The sequence below is a fragment of the Atheta coriaria genome, unplaced genomic scaffold, assembly GCF_025399875.1.
Source record: "Atheta coriaria isolate IRGN ID8LTWV9N9 unplaced genomic scaffold, Caltech_Dcor_3.1 hic_scaffold_2_pilon, whole genome shotgun sequence".
In the NCBI taxonomy this organism is placed as follows: domain Eukaryota; kingdom Metazoa; phylum Arthropoda; class Insecta; order Coleoptera; family Staphylinidae; genus Dalotia; species Dalotia coriaria.
The window spans coordinates 2,276,383-2,294,976 of NW_027045444.1; the positions used below are offsets into that span (position 1 = coordinate 2,276,383).

At 32.3% G+C, this 18,594-nt stretch overlaps 2 protein-coding genes and 1 long non-coding RNA gene across 13 annotated transcripts in view; 2 read left to right on the plus strand and 1 right to left on the minus strand.

The window, feature by feature from the left end:
* The window catches only part of LOC135803497 (zinc finger protein 135-like), a 77,982-nt gene extending 65,979 nt beyond the window's left edge, over positions 1 to 12,003 (plus strand). For 7 of the 11 annotated variants that reach the window (XM_065317143.1, XM_065317149.1, XM_065317151.1 and 4 more), the window contains 7 exons: positions 1,115 to 1,268; positions 2,462 to 2,629; positions 2,973 to 3,146; positions 3,905 to 4,051; positions 4,203 to 4,390; positions 4,939 to 5,184; positions 5,599 to 12,003. In XM_065317143.1, the coding sequence (XP_065173215.1) occupies positions 1,115 to 1,268; positions 2,462 to 2,629; positions 2,973 to 3,146; positions 3,905 to 4,051; positions 4,203 to 4,390; positions 4,939 to 5,184; positions 5,599 to 6,015 (1,494 nt within the window). In that variant the 3' untranslated portion in view covers positions 6,016 to 12,003. Of the gene's footprint in view, positions 1 to 1,114; positions 1,269 to 2,461; positions 2,630 to 2,972; positions 3,147 to 3,904; positions 4,052 to 4,202; positions 4,391 to 4,938; positions 5,185 to 5,414 lie in introns of all 11 variants that reach the window. The other 4 variants (XM_065317148.1, XM_065317150.1, XM_065317152.1 and 1 more) reach the window with 3 other exon arrangements.
* Positions 12,004 to 12,928: 925 nt separating this feature from the next.
* Positions 12,929 to 14,195, minus strand: LOC135803201 (uncharacterized). The gene is made up of 3 exons (XR_010550764.1): positions 14,070 to 14,195; positions 13,851 to 13,975; positions 12,929 to 13,789 (listed from the first exon to the last, which is right to left on the minus strand). It is a non-coding gene; the product is annotated as an uncharacterized lncRNA (long non-coding RNA).
* Positions 14,196 to 15,079: 884 nt separating this feature from the next.
* On the plus strand, positions 15,080 to 18,541 carry LOC135797924 (ribosome biogenesis protein BOP1 homolog). Its single transcript, XM_065310523.1, is given in 5 exon segments — positions 15,080 to 15,341; positions 15,460 to 15,884; positions 15,886 to 16,078; positions 16,138 to 17,597; positions 18,240 to 18,541. Coding segments are annotated over 5 exon segments (2,310 nt in total). The 5' UTR covers positions 15,080 to 15,266; the 3' UTR covers positions 18,397 to 18,541.
* The last annotated feature ends 53 nt before the right edge of the window (positions 18,542 to 18,594 follow it).

An 18,594-nucleotide genomic window follows, 5' to 3' on the forward strand; every position in this document is an offset into this window, starting at 1 on the left:
GTTACGCATTTTTAATATCTGTTTCGTTGTACGAGTAATACTGAAACACTGAGGTTGAGAATAAAAAGGGGTGAAAGGGTTGATTCTTAATTCTTAGGGGGTGAGTCACCCTTTTTAATATTCATCTTAAGCCGATCACTAGGTCACTATATCAAAAATATGTAGGAATTCATTTTTTTATTAAGAATTTTATGAATTATTTTTTTGTTTGATAAGAGATAAGAAAAATATTTTGTTTTATAGTTGCGCGTAGTTATATAAAAATTATTAGTGAAAGAATTTTTAAAATTCGTTGATAATTAACGAAATTATTCGAATTTAAAGTTTTGAATTAAAAATCAAAGTTATAGCTATACTTGATAAGAGATAAGAACAAATCTTGACATGAAAGTTGAAAATGATTATGAAAAATTTATTAATGAAAGAATTTTTAAATTCGGTTTATTTTTAACAAAGTTATACGCATTTGAAGTTTTTCTTATGCAAATAATATTCAGTTGTATACAACTATACCTATACGTGAACTCAAAGCATTGGCAAAACTTCAAATGTGAATATTACCAAAACGGTGAGAGTAATTTCAAAAATTCTTTCACTCAAATGTTCAATATGACTTAAAGTTTCTATTCAATCAATAAAATAGCTAAAAATAATTAATTGATATTGTTAATTATGTAATATTTGTTTGCACACGTACTTACATCATATGTGCACGTCCGCATTGTGCATTCAAGCGCATGCAATGCGTAATTAAGCAATTTTCTTCAATTTGCTTAATGAGAAATATGCATATGAATCCGGGGCGTCCGGCGCAATTAATTAGAAACTCGCTTTTACAATTACGACCAGCAACAATTACAGAACAAGGAAGCGGCAGCGCAAAAACCGCCATAATTGAGGTTAAAGCTTAAAAAAGTTGTTTTTCCACCACACAATTAATAAAACAATAAACTGTGATTTATATAAATAAATACAAATATTATTAATAATAATAAGAACAAAACCAACCAGAGGTAAAGAGAAAAACATATGCTGACTGATTTATATTGTGAATTGTGTAAAATTGGTATGGTTGGAAAAAAGAAATGAAAAATTTAACGCGCCCTTTTGTCAGCAGTGTATTGGTCGGTTGCAGCAACATGCGGCCCTCATCGGCGGCCCCAACGCCACCTCCTGCCCGCTCTGTCACAAGATGTTCCTCGGCGGCGAGGCGCTCATGGAGCACATGAAGCACACGCACAAGGATCCGAACGCCTCCGGCGTTGCCAGTAAGTATCAACTCTATGTTACTAAGAATTAAATATTTATATTACTATATATCATCATCATCATCATCAGAAAAAATCGAAAATTTAAAGAAATTTTAAATAATTATGAATAATATCCTGATTATCCTTGAAAAGGACTAAGAAGGATTATTATTTATTTGGTGGAGGAAACAAGCTTGGTGCTTTTTTGCTTTTATTGAATTTTGATGTGTCAAAACAAGAATAATGAATATTTTTTTTAGTTTTTTGTTTATAACAATTGTTTAAATAATATATTTTTATTTCTATAAAAGTAAAATAATAGTTTTTTAAATTATTAATCGGATAGTGAAAGAATTTTTAAAATCGGTTGAGAATTGACTGAGTTATAAAGGTTTAAAATGTTGGTTGTGTACAACAACCTAAAATGATATAAATTTAGGTTTAATTTAGGTTGTGATACTAGGTACGAACAAACTTTACAATCAAATACTTATTGAACGGTAAAAGATATCAAAAAACTTTAAAGAGATAAATTACTCAAAATTTAATTCTCTATTCAAGTAAATATAAAAATATTGTTAAATTATAATATTTTTGAATCTATAGCAATAAATAAGCAAAAAAAAACAAATTTTATTTTTAAACTTGAATATCTCCGAAGCCGTTTGAGATAAATTTTATTTTTAAACTTGAATATCTCCGAAACCGTTTGAGATAAATTGATGATTCTTTCATAAAATAATCCAACATTTATTATTCTTGTGAACGCTATTTGACACACCAAAATTGCGCATGGCATTTGCTTTGTTATTATTATCATTTCAACTAATTTACGTAAATTAACCGTATTTTTAGTTACTTATTCATTTTTTAGTTATTTATTGATTACGATTATAATTTCTAGTCTGTAATTCATATGGTTTATTTGCTTTTGCGGTAACCCTCTCATTCCACCCCTATCCACCATCATCCCTTCGAAGATCGACAGCTAGCTAAACTAAACTCTAATAAACTAAACTCATAATCAACTTGTTTGTGACTCAAAATTTCAAAATCAAATTTTTAAAATCTCTCTTGGCCCAATATCGACAAACAAGTCTTGGAATATTTTTCGATAGTACGAGTACTCACACAAAACTTAGAAAAGATCCTGGGGTGCTTTGCTTGATCTCGTTTTCTCTCTTTTGTTGACGTCATCGATCCTTATTTAGCGAAGAGAAGGACGGCTAACCATCCTTGCCCCGTGTGCGGCAAGCACTATGTAAACGAAGGATCTCTCAGGAAGCATCTCGCGTGCCATCCCGAAACCTCACAGTTATCAAGTTCCTTACGAATGTGGCCATGCTCCGTCTGCCAGGCGGTGTTCACGCACGAAGCAGGTAAGCAAGACACCAAAAACATCAACAACAACAACATCAAAAAACTTACTTTGGACTTTGAATCAATTGGCACTCGATTCGGCGCAAATTTTACCCAAAATATTACAACACTGAATCCTAAATTTTTCGTTTCGTTTTGTTTCAAAATTTTTATCGTTTATTTATGTATGGTTTTATTTGATCTGCATTTATATATTGTTTTCTTGACTTTAAGATAAAAGTCGAAGCACCTCAGAGGAATTTAACAACATTGTGATGAATTTTTATAAGCGTGTAGATGCATAGGAACGTGACATGTTTACTAATTGAGGGTTTTGTCCATTTGTGGATTTTGGTCTTGCAGGTCTCCTCTCGCACATGGAGCATATGCGGATGGACCCCAAGCATCAGTTCGCCGCCCAGTATGTGTTGTCAAGGGCGGCGGCGGAGCGGCGTGATCGCGAACTACTCGCCGCTGCAGGTCTTGCCTCGGCCGCCTCCAGCAGTGGACTGCTTGGACTTGGAATGGGTGGTGCTGGTAATTATCTACTATTTAGTAAAAAAAATATTTAATGCATTAAAAAATGTTGAAATAATTGTCAATTTAATTTTTAAGTCAATTTTAACCTAAATATTTAATTTTTAAGAAATACTACTTGATATATTTTATATTTTTGGTTAATTGTGAGGTGAACAGAAAAAGAATTTTTAAAATCGGATGAAAATTGATAGAGTTATGAGAGTTTAAAGATTTGATTGTATACAAGAACCTAAATTATTGAATTCTAGGTTGATTTGAGGCTGAGTATAGGAAGTTTTATCTTTAAACTTAAATATTACGAGAACGGTAAGAGATATCAATAAAGTTTAAAAACATAAATTGGAGAGAATTTTATTCTCTATTTAATTTAATTATTGACTATTACAATTTTTTTAATATAAGATGTCAAAACTGTTAAGAAGTAAAAAATTACTCTTATTTTAACTTCGAACGTAAATATTACAAACAATTTTATAGGTACAAAAAAATATTATTTAAATAAATATTTTATCAGTTGTTTAAAATTAAAATACAGAAAAAATATTTTAAATCGGGGAAGAAATGGCTGACTTATTTGTAATTAAAGTTTGTGTTGCAAATGTAACCTAAAATTTTTAAGTCAACTTTGAACTAAAATATTAGCCAAACCTTAAGGGTTATCAAAAAACTTTTAAAACAAAAATGCCTTAAAATTTTACTCTCTTTGCATTTCAATAATAAAAAATATTAATAAACTTGGGTTTTGTGTGTTTTAGCGAGTTCTAGTCCAATGTGCGCATCCCCGTCGGCGCACAGCGACAGCTCATCAGGTAACGGTCGTCTCTCGTCGGCCGGCAGCGAAGCTGGCGGCATAAACAACAACAATAATAACTGCAATACGAAAATAGGCGATATCTTAAGAAGTGAGTGCCGCGTTCAGGCATCAACTTTTTCACATATCACTTTAAATTCAATTTAGACTAAAAAACAACAACTTAATTTCGAAATAATAAACTCAATTCAATTCTTCATGTTTTAAATGTAATAACAATTAATAATTATAAATAATTTTAGGTAACAATGGACTGCACCAACAGTACAACAACATGGAGGAGCAACTGCAGAATGCAAACAGAATGTCGCTCTTTGCGAACATGGTTAATCCGACTGGTGTGCCGCCAGGTCTAGGATCAGACACATCCACGGCGGCTGCCAATATTGCTGCTGTTAATATTGCTAATTTAGCTATGCGCATTACACAGGTATGACTACTTTATGTTATTTAGTAAAAAGATGATTAAAATCGGTTGAAAACTATAGAAGTTGTAGTGCCTTAAAGTTTATAACCTCAAAACTTATTAATGTAGGTTAGATTTTTTAGTGTGAAGTTATGAAAATGGTTAATAATTTATTTGTGAATAAAAAGCTAAAAAAATTATCAAAATCGGCTAAGAATTGACTGAGTTATGAGAGTTTAAAATTTCTGTGTTGTACAACAACCTAAATTAATGTTTTAGGTTTAGGTTTTTAGGTTGTGGTATTATGTACCAACCAACTTTGTACTCAAATATCTTTTAAACCCCAAGAGGTATCAAAAAAATTTGAAAACATAAAATCTTTAAAATTTAATTATCTATTCACATCAATTATCGAATAAACAAGTTTTTTTAATATTAGCTGTCAAAACTGTCAAAAACATTAAAAAATACTAATATAAACTTTACATTCAAATATCTTTTAAACTATTACCGTTACAACAAAATTTTATTAAAATAAACCGTTCAGAATTTAATCTTTTATCAATATTCAGGCTAATCAACAAGTTAACAACTCGAGCAACCCTTCAACGCCGCCAATTCCTAACGACGCGTTGTCGGTGATGCGCGCCTCGATGGACAGCATCCGCAACATGGACGCCATGCGTTCCTCAGTAATGGACATGTCCTCCCCACAGCAACAACAGCAACAACAACAAGATGCATTACGCATGCAACAGCACGCAGAAGCCCTCTTACGGTCGCAAGCTGAAACAGCCCTACGATTGGCCATGAGTCAAGTAAGTTCCTAACCAAATTTCTTCTCAATCAACAACCATTATTAATATTTACGACACTGATTTTCGTATAACAACTCACAGTTCTTGCTTTGTTTTATAAATGTTGCACAAACCTACAACCCAAACATCCCTCTGTGTGTTCATATCACGATTTTTTAAATAAGTTTACTCACTAAGCAATTGAGAGCGTTTCTTTATTTTTTCGTTTTTGTTCTCTTTTTGTTTCGTAGGTTAATCGCTATTAGCACAACCGCACACACAAACACACACAAGCCACGCCCACCCTGATTCTGATATAATCCTTTGGCCGTACTGCTCCGTTCCGAATTGAATTCTCTGAGTTATTAGCACAACGCGAGTGAATAAAAAAAATCACGGCAACCTGAAACCCAAAACGAACACGTTCTATTCCAGGCGCTGCCACAACTCAACACCGCACAACAACAGCAACAGGAGAGTGCATCCCCACTCCGACACAATGGTAACTACGCCGGTGGGCAGCAACAAGCTGTGAACAACGCAGTCGCAGCCGCAGCAGCCGCAGCAGCGGCCAATGGTCAAGTGGGCGGGCCGAATGGAGTAGGCGGGGCTAATAGTGCAGGCGGTAACGGCGCCGGAAACGCCCCCAATGCACACAACGGTCAGAATGGTCAGACCGTCCCCGGAGGCGGTGCTAACACCCCAAATGGTCAACAACAGGTTAGTCCTGACTTGACAGAAGCACTGCGACTACAAGAGCAACGCCTCGAGCAAGCGCTCCGCCTCCATGGCAGCGACCCGCGCAGCCTAGGCTTCTCGTTATCGTGCCAACAGCAGAATCAGCAGCCATGAGACGACGAGGACGTGGGCTTCTTCTAAACACTACTGGGAAGCTCACGCAGGTGACTAACACCCCCCACCACCCCACACCCCCAAAAAACATAAAAAGTATACATAGTACAAATTGGATGAATGCTTAGATTTTAAACTAAAACAAAAAAGCGCATAAATTTAATATATTATATCAACCCTGATGATTACGATTGTAATGATTACATCGATGATGATGATGTAAGATACGAAGCAAACAGCTGATACACTATGTACATAACTATGACTATTAGGTAGTTTAAGTAAGGTTAGGATTGTAAGATTAAATAACACAAAATAAGCGGTCGTAAACTGAAAGAATCATCAAAATCCGTTGAGAATTGCAGGAGTTATGAGCGTTTTAAGTTTTGGGAGCCACGCCTCTTGACTTAACTTGACACGAGGTAATATTCAGACCAATCAAAGCGCTCATACTTAAAATTCGTTTTTTAGGCAAACCGTTAGAGCTATCGGAAAAATTCATTTAAATAAACTGTATAAAATTTAATGCTCTATCAAAATTATTTAGTACTTTTGCAATTCCTCAGAAAATTTCATGACGATCGTTTATTTTTTAGCAATAAATCAGTCTTGCGCACATTTTACATTTTTTACCAAAAAAATAAATCAAGTTGCAATTATTTTGGGACTGTAAAAATTAGGACAATTCGTGCAATCAAAAGCAATTTAGTCCCAAGGATAATCAAAAATGGAAACAATTCGAAAATGAAACCAAAAAGCATTTATTTACACTTTAAAATGATAAAAGAAACAAAAATTATTTATTTTTATTTTACGTTCTATTAAAATGTGTGTAGACGCAACGAATGACTTGTTGATAAATTGATGAATGCCATGTATAAATGTGCGAATGTATTGAGTGAATTGCCAAATTATGAAATAGTCAAAATCGGAACCAAAAATTACACGTTTAAGAGCAGGAGGAAAGCGAGACAAATTTCAGATTCGGATTTATTTTGGAAGTGATGAGAATTTTTCAACGCGCACGAATGATTAATAGCTACGTAATGATTAAACTACAATAACGATTACAATAAATCCTGAAAAGATGATGCAAATTTAAAGAATATATTTCTATTTCTATTTCTATTGATGATGAGATGATATAAACGCAGAGAAATGAAACAGAAACAAATCTATATATATATATAGATATTTAAATAAATCAATATTATTAACGAGACAGATGTTTATAAATAGTGATTTCGCGTGTTTCGGTTGTCTTGCGTTTTTCATTTGTACCCGACCGAGCGATTTTTGAACGTGTTTATAAATTTTATATACGAGATGCGAGTTTATTGTTATAAACGTCTAACAATTAATACTATGTGGTTTTTAAGCAAAAAAATATCGAAAATTATTTTATTTATATTGAACTGAGGAATTATTTTGAGGTTAAGATTATTCGCAAAAATTAAAATTAATATTGGAGATTATAAATATGCAAAGAAAATTAAATTCTGATAAGAAGTTTTTGAGTTATAAAGGTTTAAAAGTTTAGTGTTTTGTGCACGCCACTGGTGTGATTTTTACACGCGTTTTTCTCAAAAACTATTAGAGATATCAAAAAAATTCTTTAAAATAATTTGTTTGGAATTAAATTCTGTATTTGAATATGTTTATTGTTTGCGAATAATTTTAATTTCAAGATGGTTGCCGAAGTTTAAAGTTTCAAAGTTGAAATTCAAAAACACCACAATATTTACAATTTACAATAATATAAACAATAGTCATACGTTAACAATAGTAATCTACAGAATCAGAATCAGACTAAACTAAGCAGCAAACAATAGTTATTATCAAAGCCGCCAATTAAACAAACAAACAAAACAAAAAATGCAATAGTCGATAATTTCCCAAAATACAGCTATGCCGCCTCTCAAGAATGCACACTGGAGGCGGCATGCGACTTGTGACTTTAATAAATCAACACGATTGTGACTCAACGAACGGTTAAGACACGCCCCTTGCTTACTCAGCGGTAAGAAGAGGCGTGGCCGCTCAACTCGGATGTGACTTATACTACCAAACATACACGATGCAAGCAATGCGAGATAAATGTATGCAAGAAGAAGAAAGTAAATCTAAACAGATAAACCACAAACAAAAATGTACAATAGCCCGGTTGCACTAAGTGCTACACAAGTTTTGCCCGCCTTTATTACTTAATACGCCCCGACGGCGAAGACCCGCCCGCGACTCTCTCCACGCCCTCTCTTGGTTGGGGGGGGCGGCGCGAGTATTAAGTAATAACAAACAAGTAAAAAAATCTGCAATAGCCCAAGCTGCGCGCGCACGCGCAGCACCCACACACAATATTCTATTAATTTCGTTCGTTCCATAACAATAATCTACTTACTTACTACATACTCGTAAACAAATAAAAAAAATCACATAATATGAAAAAAAAAACACAAAAAAATATAAAAATAACAATAAACTAATTAACTTACATAAAAAAATAAGTAATATTACAAATGTATATCAGATATCTATTTATAACAACAAACAACAACAACTAAACAACAGCAAACAACAAAACACGATCAAAGAAAGTAAAATGTTGAACTTTTCGATGCGAAAGCGCAAAAAACGCCCTAAGAACTAAAGAATATCAAAAATAAATAATAAAAAGAAGAAAAGCGTGACCACAACATCGATTTCGGTTTACAACAAAGTGTTTTACGTAAATATGCAGTCTATACGCCCGAGTGGACAAGTATATTTAGCGTAAAATTACATTTTCAAAAGTCAAACGCCAAAAAAAGCAAAAGAAAAACAAATAAACAAAAAACAACAACAACCAAGAAGGAAAAAAAAAGAAGAAAAAAAAGAAATTTATTTGCAATAGCCCACCATAACACATAAAGTTTATAAAATTGATTTCATTTGTTCTTCGCTAAAAGTTGTCATCGGATGACGTTCAGAGAAGTGACGAATCGAATCATCTAAGTTTTCACCAATGTTTAGTTTTGTTTTCGTATTTAAACACAGAGTCCAAACTGTCAACTTGTAGTTTGCGACGCAATGAATCAAATTTTCAAATGCGCGACTCCGCATTCCGCCACCGGAAGTCACGTCGCACAATACGCCGCCATTGAAACCACCTAACCTCAAACGCGCGAATCATACACATCGTCATGGAACACAAAAAAAATAAATGTTACAGGATTAATGTTCGTTTCTTCGTTTCCCTTGTCGCTAATGTCGCTAAATGGTATTATACATGTTCTAGTATTAATTAATAATTAACCGAGACACACTCAACACACTCACACACACCGAACACACCGTATATTATAATTAATTAATTAATGCAAACAATAGTATGGACTGGCTTTGTGTACAACTCACTCAGTATTGTATACGAACTAGATAAGTAATGATCAAACAACATGTTGTTAGTTGCGAGTAGCGCCGATAACATAACCTCAAAATATATAAAGCATGTAAAAAAGCCATGGCGATGTGATGTGATGTGAATCAGCGTAATGTGAACGCGGGTGATTATTGTGCGTGTGATGGTCGGTAGAATCACCATCTGGGAGTCGTGCGCATGCGTTTTATTTCTACCGTTGTATGGATATAGTTTTACGTGTCAAAAATAAAAACAATAGCCAGAAACACCGCTTCGGCGGTGATGCAAAAACCCGTTCGGAGTTCTCGGCTCGACGAGTGCGAGGAAATTACCACGCCTGAGTTCTTTACGTTGAAAATCACGCACAACAGCTGTCAAATGCATACATAACCTATGATGAAGAAGAAGAAAAAATGACAGATGAGGTTATGTGTGTGCGGCGGGTTGTGTGCGGTTCTCGAACATTTTTAAAACTAATAATATCTAACATATAAATAAATATACGTATAATATCTACTATTCAGAACACAATACGAAATGTAATACTTTAACACACTAGACGCAACAAAATTCAACAAGGTTTCTAAACGAGGCAAAAAAAAAGCATCAAAATTCACGATTCGCGGACGATTAATGCGTGAAAAAAGAACAAAATAAATATGATGAATATATTTAAAGCGGAGTAAAGTCACTTTTGGGAAAAAAACTCTCAAAACAAAAAAGGAATACAAAAAAATCACAAAAAATAAAAACAAATTTTTTGGAACAAATTCAAACAATTATTTCATTCAAAACACAAATAATACACACACGAGTTATTAATGCAAAAAAAAACAAGTACAGAATGAAGAACCACATAATATCTAATATTAATTACGTATCAATTACATTTACATTACAGAATTACTGAATTAAACAGACATTAAATGGAAGTATAATTACCACAGTACCAGTACCATTTACCTTTACGATAATGATAGTTTTTCCACACACGACACTCACACACAATGAAAAATTAAAAAATTTCAAAAATGAATTCAAGGCAGTACACTCGAAATTCAAAGACAAAAAAATATTGACAGGATTAACGTTACAACAATACAACACATGATTACGCATACAATTTGTAAAAAATATCGAAGATAAACTGAACACTGTGAAGAGCAATGGGTACATTTGATAACAAAACAGAAATTCTATGATAGCATTATTTAAATTTACGTTTATAAATAATGATTGCCATTTTACATATTTATATTTTATGTTTTATTTTTCTTTGATTGTACAATGTAATCGATAATATTATTTATGTTTTTTTTTTATATAGAAAAAGATATTTTATTATGTTTAATATTAATTGTAGGTGATTATTGTAATTTTTACTGCCATTTTAACACGTAAGCGTAAGTTTTTTAAGTTTTCGATTTTTTAGGATATGTTGGAAGCAATTCTGATTCTATCTTATTTATAATATTAACTATTAGTTCATATGCGTACGAGTAAGTTTGCGTTATATATCGCCATCACATTTTTATTTTAATAATGAAATTAGTTTATGTTAACTGTATGTTTATTTTTTATTTTGGTTTATAATATTTACTGAATCCGCCATTATTATTTTTTTGTTCGTGATGATGATTTTTTATTATTGCGAAAATACTAAACACGAATGGAAATATATGTAAAAGCTTTTGTTTTGTGGACGTGCTGAGTTTTTATTTATTTTTTCTACCTTTTTTACTCGTATTGTTTAAAAAATGCTATCACAATGATAAATTCAAGAGTATGAATGATGAATGAATGATGGAATGTTCGTTACAAGTTTCAATTGTGTTTCATTTGCATTAGACTATGGAAAATGATGAAATTAATCGAAATTCATACTTAAAAGTAAAACTATCTGTGAACTCATGAGGCATTACTGTATTTCGACTTTAGATATAACGGAATTTAATGAAGAAGAAAAAAATGAAATGAAATTAATTAAGAAATTATTATCTAAACTTTGAGAATTCCAAGTTTGTACATAAATAAACGATAGTTATTGATTGAATTATATTATATTACGATTACGATTTGGCATTTAACAACGTAAGGGTATTTAGGCATTGTAAAAACTATTATTATTAACGTATTTATAAACGCAGCCAAATTATCAAATTAAAATGAACGTAAATTATCTAAAAAACGCAAAAAACACAAATTTTGATGGTGGAGATTTTAAGAATCCAACTAGGCATTATTATAATTAATAGAAATTATAAACAAATTAATTGTAAAACTGTTTTTTAAATGTAATGTTTTTATTTTTGAGAGAAATTTGATTTTGTTTCGGAGGTTTAACATGTTTAAGTTGTGATTTCAATTCAAAATTGTATGATACATGTATAAATGATGAAGAGGCAATCTTTAGAGATGAGAAGTTGCGAATTTTTGGAGATTTTGAGCGGAAACACATACAAAAACAATGTTAAGCAAAATTGATGAATATTTCAGCGACAAATGCGCTAAAATCACAACTCGATGTATGAAACAAACTGTATGTGTGGTTATGTAACCTATTTACTGAAATAGCAAAAAATATTTAAAAATTCTGTGTTTTCTTACACCCTGCATACTTTTTTTCTTACAGGTTTAGTTGAAATTGAACAGGAAAAGTGTTAGTCGTTGTAACTTTTGAATTAATTAAGTTAGAAGGATGATTTTTAATGGAAATTAGAGATGAATAAATTGTTTTTAATTATTGAAGTGTCAAAATATATTTTCAGCTAGGGAAATAGTTTTAATTTAATGTTAAAGTTGATTAATGTATCATATTTCACAAAACGTTAAAAATTTCGTTTGTTTTACATCCAATTCATGTGCTATTACAAAATTAAATGGATTATTAAATTACAACACACGAAAGCCTTCAGAAACTATTCAGGAATTATCTTATCAAGAGTTACACTTGAAGATAGATAAGAAATTGACGTAAATTGACATTTGCTCGTAGTAATAGCATCGTTTTAACGTTGATTGTAACATATCAACACCTAGTAATTGAAGATATCTTATTATTTAATAATTATACTACTTATATTTATTAAATCAATGTGATTTAAGCCTTTTAAACTAAATTTTATGTTAATTTTTATTTTTAAGTTTGAAAAAAGGGACGGGTTAGTGCTGCCAATTTTTCATTTTGCGGAAAATACTTGTACTAAAATTTAAATATATTTTTAATTGTAGTTCAATTATCCACCGCGTGAAGGAGCCACATAAATTGTAGCCTCCTGCAACTTGTAGTCCTGGCATCCACCGATAGTTGGCGCCTGCTGCATAGAAGTAAGAGGACATTCTATTTCCTGCCACGAGATGTCGCTAACAGAGGAATAAAAGGATCCAGGACTATCTTTATTTAAATATTAGTTTAAAAAAATTTATTTTACTTTAATAAATAAAGGTAGACTTATATTTTTTGAGGTAAATTCAACTTAAATAATTTGTGGTTGACTATTTAATGTCAACAAGTACTTTTAGGTTAAGAAATTGTTTTAATTTGTTATTACAGTTGATCTTTCACATTTTAGAAACATGTTTCAAAATACATTAAAATATTACAAGAATCAAGTACATTATTATCAACGGATGTATCCACTTGAACATAGATAACAAATTGATATAAATAGACACTCTCAGGTAGCAACAGAAACATTGTGAAGTGTGTATTACCACTGACGACTCAGGTGAGTTATTTACCAAAAAATCTGATTAGATACTTATTATTAACAAAGTAAAACACGTATTAAACTATTTAATATTTGTTTCAAGACTTTGCTTTGGTCAAATATGGCTGACCCAATCAACTATCCAATACATCAAGAGATGGAAGTCTTCAAACAGTTCAATCTCTATTAAAAGATGGATTCAATGGCGATGCAATAAATTAAACTGGCGCCACACCGTTGATTTTGGCATCGTCTTAGATCCATCTTTTAATAGTAAAAGAACTGCTGAAAAATAAAGCAGATGTGAATATTGCTGATAAAGATGACAACACAGCATTGATATTGGCATCGATCAATGAACGTCAGGAAATAGTACAAGAACTTTTGAAGAATAATGCAGATGTGAATGTAGTTAATAAAGATGGTAACACCCTGTTGATATTGGCATTACAACAGGGACATCTGGAAATAGTTCAAGAACTTTTGATGAATAAAGCAGATGTGAATATAGTTGATAAAGATGACAACACAGCATTGATATGGGCATCACGTGTTTGTCATCTGGAAGTAGTATAAGAACTATTGAAGATGAAAACTGTTGTCGACATTATTCATCAATTTGGCAACACAGCATTGATGTTGGCATGGATTAGGGGACATCTGGAAACTGGAAAAACACTTTGATAAAGTAAACTCAATAAAGTCAATAGTCAATAAAGATAACATACCATTGCTGATGTTTGCTTAGTGAGTTATGTAATATAGGAATTTTAGAAATTCAATTTTATAATGATATTTATAAGTTTTGACTTCCATCTCTTGATGTATTGACCACCAGGTCAGCCATATTTGACTAAAGCAAAGTAAAATAAAAATTAATTAGTTTAACACGTTTTTCACTTTGTTAATAATAAAAATCTAATCAAATTTTTGGGTAAACAACTCACCTAACTTGTCAGTGGTAACACACACTTCACAATGTTTCTGTTGCTACCTGAGAATGTCTATTTATATCAATTTCTTATCTATGTTCAAGTGGATACATCCGGTGAAGTAATCATGTAATTTCTAAATATATTTTTTGAAGTGTGTAAACTTTTAATAGTCTCCTAAATACGTGAAATTTTGCTTCATGTAATACAAATTGTAATTGCAAAATGTTAAATGTACAATATTTGTGAAACATGTTTCTATAAAGTAGGTACATAGCTAAAGTTAATAACAAATTTAAACAATTTTTCAAGCTAAAAGTACTTGTTGACATATAAATCATCAAAAACAAATTATTTAGGTTTAGTTTACGTCAAGAATCATTAGCCTACACCAATTAATTAAACTGAATTAATCATTAATAAACTATTATTTAAATTAAGTCCTAAATCTTTTTACTCCTCAGTTGGCGGCACCTAGTGGTGAGAAATAGAATGTTCTCCTGCGGCTATGCAGTGAGCGCCACCTACCAGTATATGTTGGAACTATAATTTGCAGGCGGCTGCAATTTGTGTGGCGCCATCCTGTGGCGGGTAATTGAATTAAATTAAAAATATATTTTAAATTTAGTTCAGGTATTGTCCGCAAAATGAAAAAGTGGCAGCACTAACCTGTCCCTGTTAATATGATTTTTTTTAAATTGAATTTAAGTATTTTTAACTTATCTTTAATTATAATTATGTTCTTTGCAATTATATTAACGCATTTAATATTAATAAAAATAAAAATATATTTTAAATTTTGTTCATATGTAATCCGCAAAACGAAAAAGTGGCAGCACCAACCTGTCCCTGTTAATTTAATTTTTTTTATTGAATTTAAATGTTTTTAATTTGTCTTAAATTATAATAATATTATTTGCACAAATATTTACGCCTTTAATAATAATAAATTAAAAAGATATTTAAATATTAGTTCAAGTATGGTCCGCAAAACGAAAAAGTGGCAGCCCTAACTCATCCATGTTAATCTAACCTCAAAAACTCCACATGTTTGTTACAAACTGTTCTTGTTTTCAACCGTCATGGAAATCAAACTTAAAAATTAGTTAAAAGGCTTAAATTACGTTGATTTAATTTATATAAGTAGTGTAATTAATACATAAGAAGTTATCTTCTATTACTAGGTGTTGATGTGTTACAATCGAAGTTAAAATGACAAATAAAACTTTTGCAAAACGCAAGTTACCGGTGGAGGAAATTAAAGAAGAGAAAGAAGTTTTATCAGAGGTAAAACAACCAAAACTCTGCTTTGTTTAAATCTAAATTGAATAATTTTTATCATGTTTTATTAAATTTTTGCCATCAGAAGTCAGTTTGTTTTAAATGTGATTTATTATTAATACAGGAAGAAGAAGACGATGACTTGCTAAACACAGTTAATGGTGAAGATGAAGACAGTTCCGACTCGGATGTTGAATATTCTGATAGTGATGCTGAAGTAGAAGAAGAATCAGAACAAGATGTAGCTGAGGAATCCAGTGATGAGGGTGAAAGTGAAGAAGATGAAGAACTTGATGAAGAAGAAGATGAATCTGATAATATTACTGAAGAAAGTGAAGTTGAAGAAGAAGAAGAAGAGACTGCACCAACAACTACATCAAATTCCCTAAAGAAATTATTAGCAAAATCTTCAGAATCATCAAAAACTGAAGCAGAAAACAAAGATGAATATGAAAATGATTCCTCAGATGAAGAAGATATCAGAAACACAGTTGGCAACATACCAATGAACTGGTACGACGAATACAAACACCTTGGCTATGACTGGGACGGAAAAAATTCTCAAACCAGAGATGGGCGATCAACTCGACGAATTCTTGAAAAAAATGGAAGACCCTGACTTCTGGCGGACTGTAAAAGATCCACAAACAGGTCAGGATGTTGTCCTGAGTGAAGAAGACTTGAATTTAATTAAAAGAATCCAAGGACAGCGAATCCCAGATGAACAGTTCGACGAATATGCTGTATGTATTAAATTTTCAACAAAACTTCCCCAAAAAATAATATTTCATTAATATTTCAGCCGTGGATTGAATGGTTCACATCCAAAGTCGAACAAATGCCGTTACGTAAATTCCCCGACCACAAACGCTCATTCCTACCATCCAGAACCGAAGCAAAAAAAGTCTCCAAACTAGTCCACGCATTAAAAATGGGCTGGATCAAAACCCTCGCTGAAAAACAACAAGCACGCGCCAAGAAATCCCCACAATTCTACATGTTATGGAGTACAGACGACCAACAAGAGGAAGAAATGCGTCGTATTCACAAACACATCGCCGCACCAAAACGCCACATGCCCGGACATGCCGAATCATACAATCCACCACCCGAATATCTCTTCGATGAGAAAGAACTCAAACAATTTGAACGTCTGAAGAACGCGCCATGGAAACGCAAGCTACATTTCATCCCACAGAAATTCGACTCTTTACGTAAAGTCCCAAGTTATCCTAGATTCATGAAAGAGAGATTTTTGCGTTGTTTAGATTTGTATCTTGCACCACGCGCGATAAAAATGCGTTTGACGATTGAACCTGAAGCATTGGTACCGAAGTTACCAAGCCCTAGAGATTTACAACCATTTCCAACAGTACAATCGATTGTTTACGAAGGGCATAAAGATATGGTTCGATCTATTAGTGTGGATAAAAGCGGGCAATATCTTGTTTCTGGTTCGGATGATTGTACAATCAAACTGTGGGAGGTGAATACAGGTAGATGTATTAAAACAATCGAAGTGGAAGCGACTGTTAGGTCAGTCGAATGGTGTCCGAATGCTGCTCTATCCTTAATTTTAGTCGCTGCTAATAATATGGTGCTTTTAATCAATCCACATGTAGGTGATACTTTGGTTTGCGAGAAAACTGATGAGTTATTAAAGGAAGCACCGAAATCCGAACAGATTGTATCAGAAAGAGTGAAAACAACTGTTCAATGGGAGGACCCCAATGAAACGGAGTATAAAAAAGGTATAAGGATGATTCTTAAACATTTTAAACAAGTTGCACAGGTGACTTGGCATGGTAAAGGTGATTACTTCGCGACAGTTATGCCTGAAGGTGCGAATCGTTCAGTTATTATTTCGCAATTATCCAAGAGGCGATCGCAGTTGCCTTTTACTAAGAGTAAAGGTCTTGTACAGTGTGTGTTGTTTCATCCGACGAAACCTATGTTGTTTGTTGCAACACAGCGACATGTGAGGATTTATGATTTGGTTAAGCAGCAGTTGTTGAAGAAGTTGATGACGAACTCGAAGTGGATTTCCAAGATGGCGGTGCATTCGGGTGGAGATAACTTGTTGGTTGGGACGTATGATAGGAAGATTCTGTGGTTTGATTTGGATTTGAGTACGAAACCGTATCAGACACTGAGGCTGCATGGTACTGCTGTGAGGGGCATTGCTTTCCATAAGAGGTATCCGCTGTTTGCATCCGGGAGTGATGATAGGAATCTTATCGTTTCTCATGGGATGGTTTACAAGTAAGTTTTGGGGAAAAAAGGTGGAAATTTGATGATTTTCGATTGTTTTAAGCTTAATTTTGAAAACCATTAAATTATCTATTAAATAAGACTTGAAACAGGTAGATAGGTTGAATAGTTTATTAATTATGGTGATTTGAAGTTAGGTACAGTTTTTATTTAGGAAAAAGTTGAAAAATTAAGTTTTTTCGAGGAAACTTTCAACTTTTCTTCATTTTTTAAAAAGTAATCTTATTCACAATTAAATTATTTATAAATTGGCACTGAAATCATCTTAATATCATTAATAGTTTATTAATTATGAACATTTAAAGTTTACTGATTTTTATTCTTGAAAAAAGTTTTAAAATCGATTTTTGTTGTAAATTTCAACTCTTTTTCAATTTTTTAAAAATCAATCTCATTCGCAATTAAATTATTTATAAAATGGCATTAAAAACATGTCAACTTTGTCATTTTTGCTGATTAATCATCAAATACTCAGCTTTGATTAACTTTAAACATAAATCAATCAACTATGATTAATAGATTATCAAATTATCTATTTACTAATACAGGACATCAGCTTTTATCATTAATATTTGTCTAAATATATTTTTATTTATCTTTTAATGCTAAAAATGTATTTTTTTCTGTTTATAGTGATCTATTGAAAAATCCACTGGTTGTGCCTTTGAAACGCATCCAAGATCATGAAGAATTTAACGATTTTGGCATCTTCGACGTGAAATTCCACCCCCTGCAGCCCTGGGTCTTCTCATCCGGCGCAGATTCAACTATTCGACTTTATTGCAACTAATTTTAAGCATAAAATCTGTTACTATTACAAAAAACAATCAGAAATACAACATAAACGCCTACACACCTACACAAACTATACAATATTGTTATAATTGTTTAAAGAGAGTTTCTGAATATTTTGTAAATGTAAACATTTCGTTTTACACCCTGTATACCTGTAAACCACACCCTTGTGACCCTTTTCCAAATGCCGGTT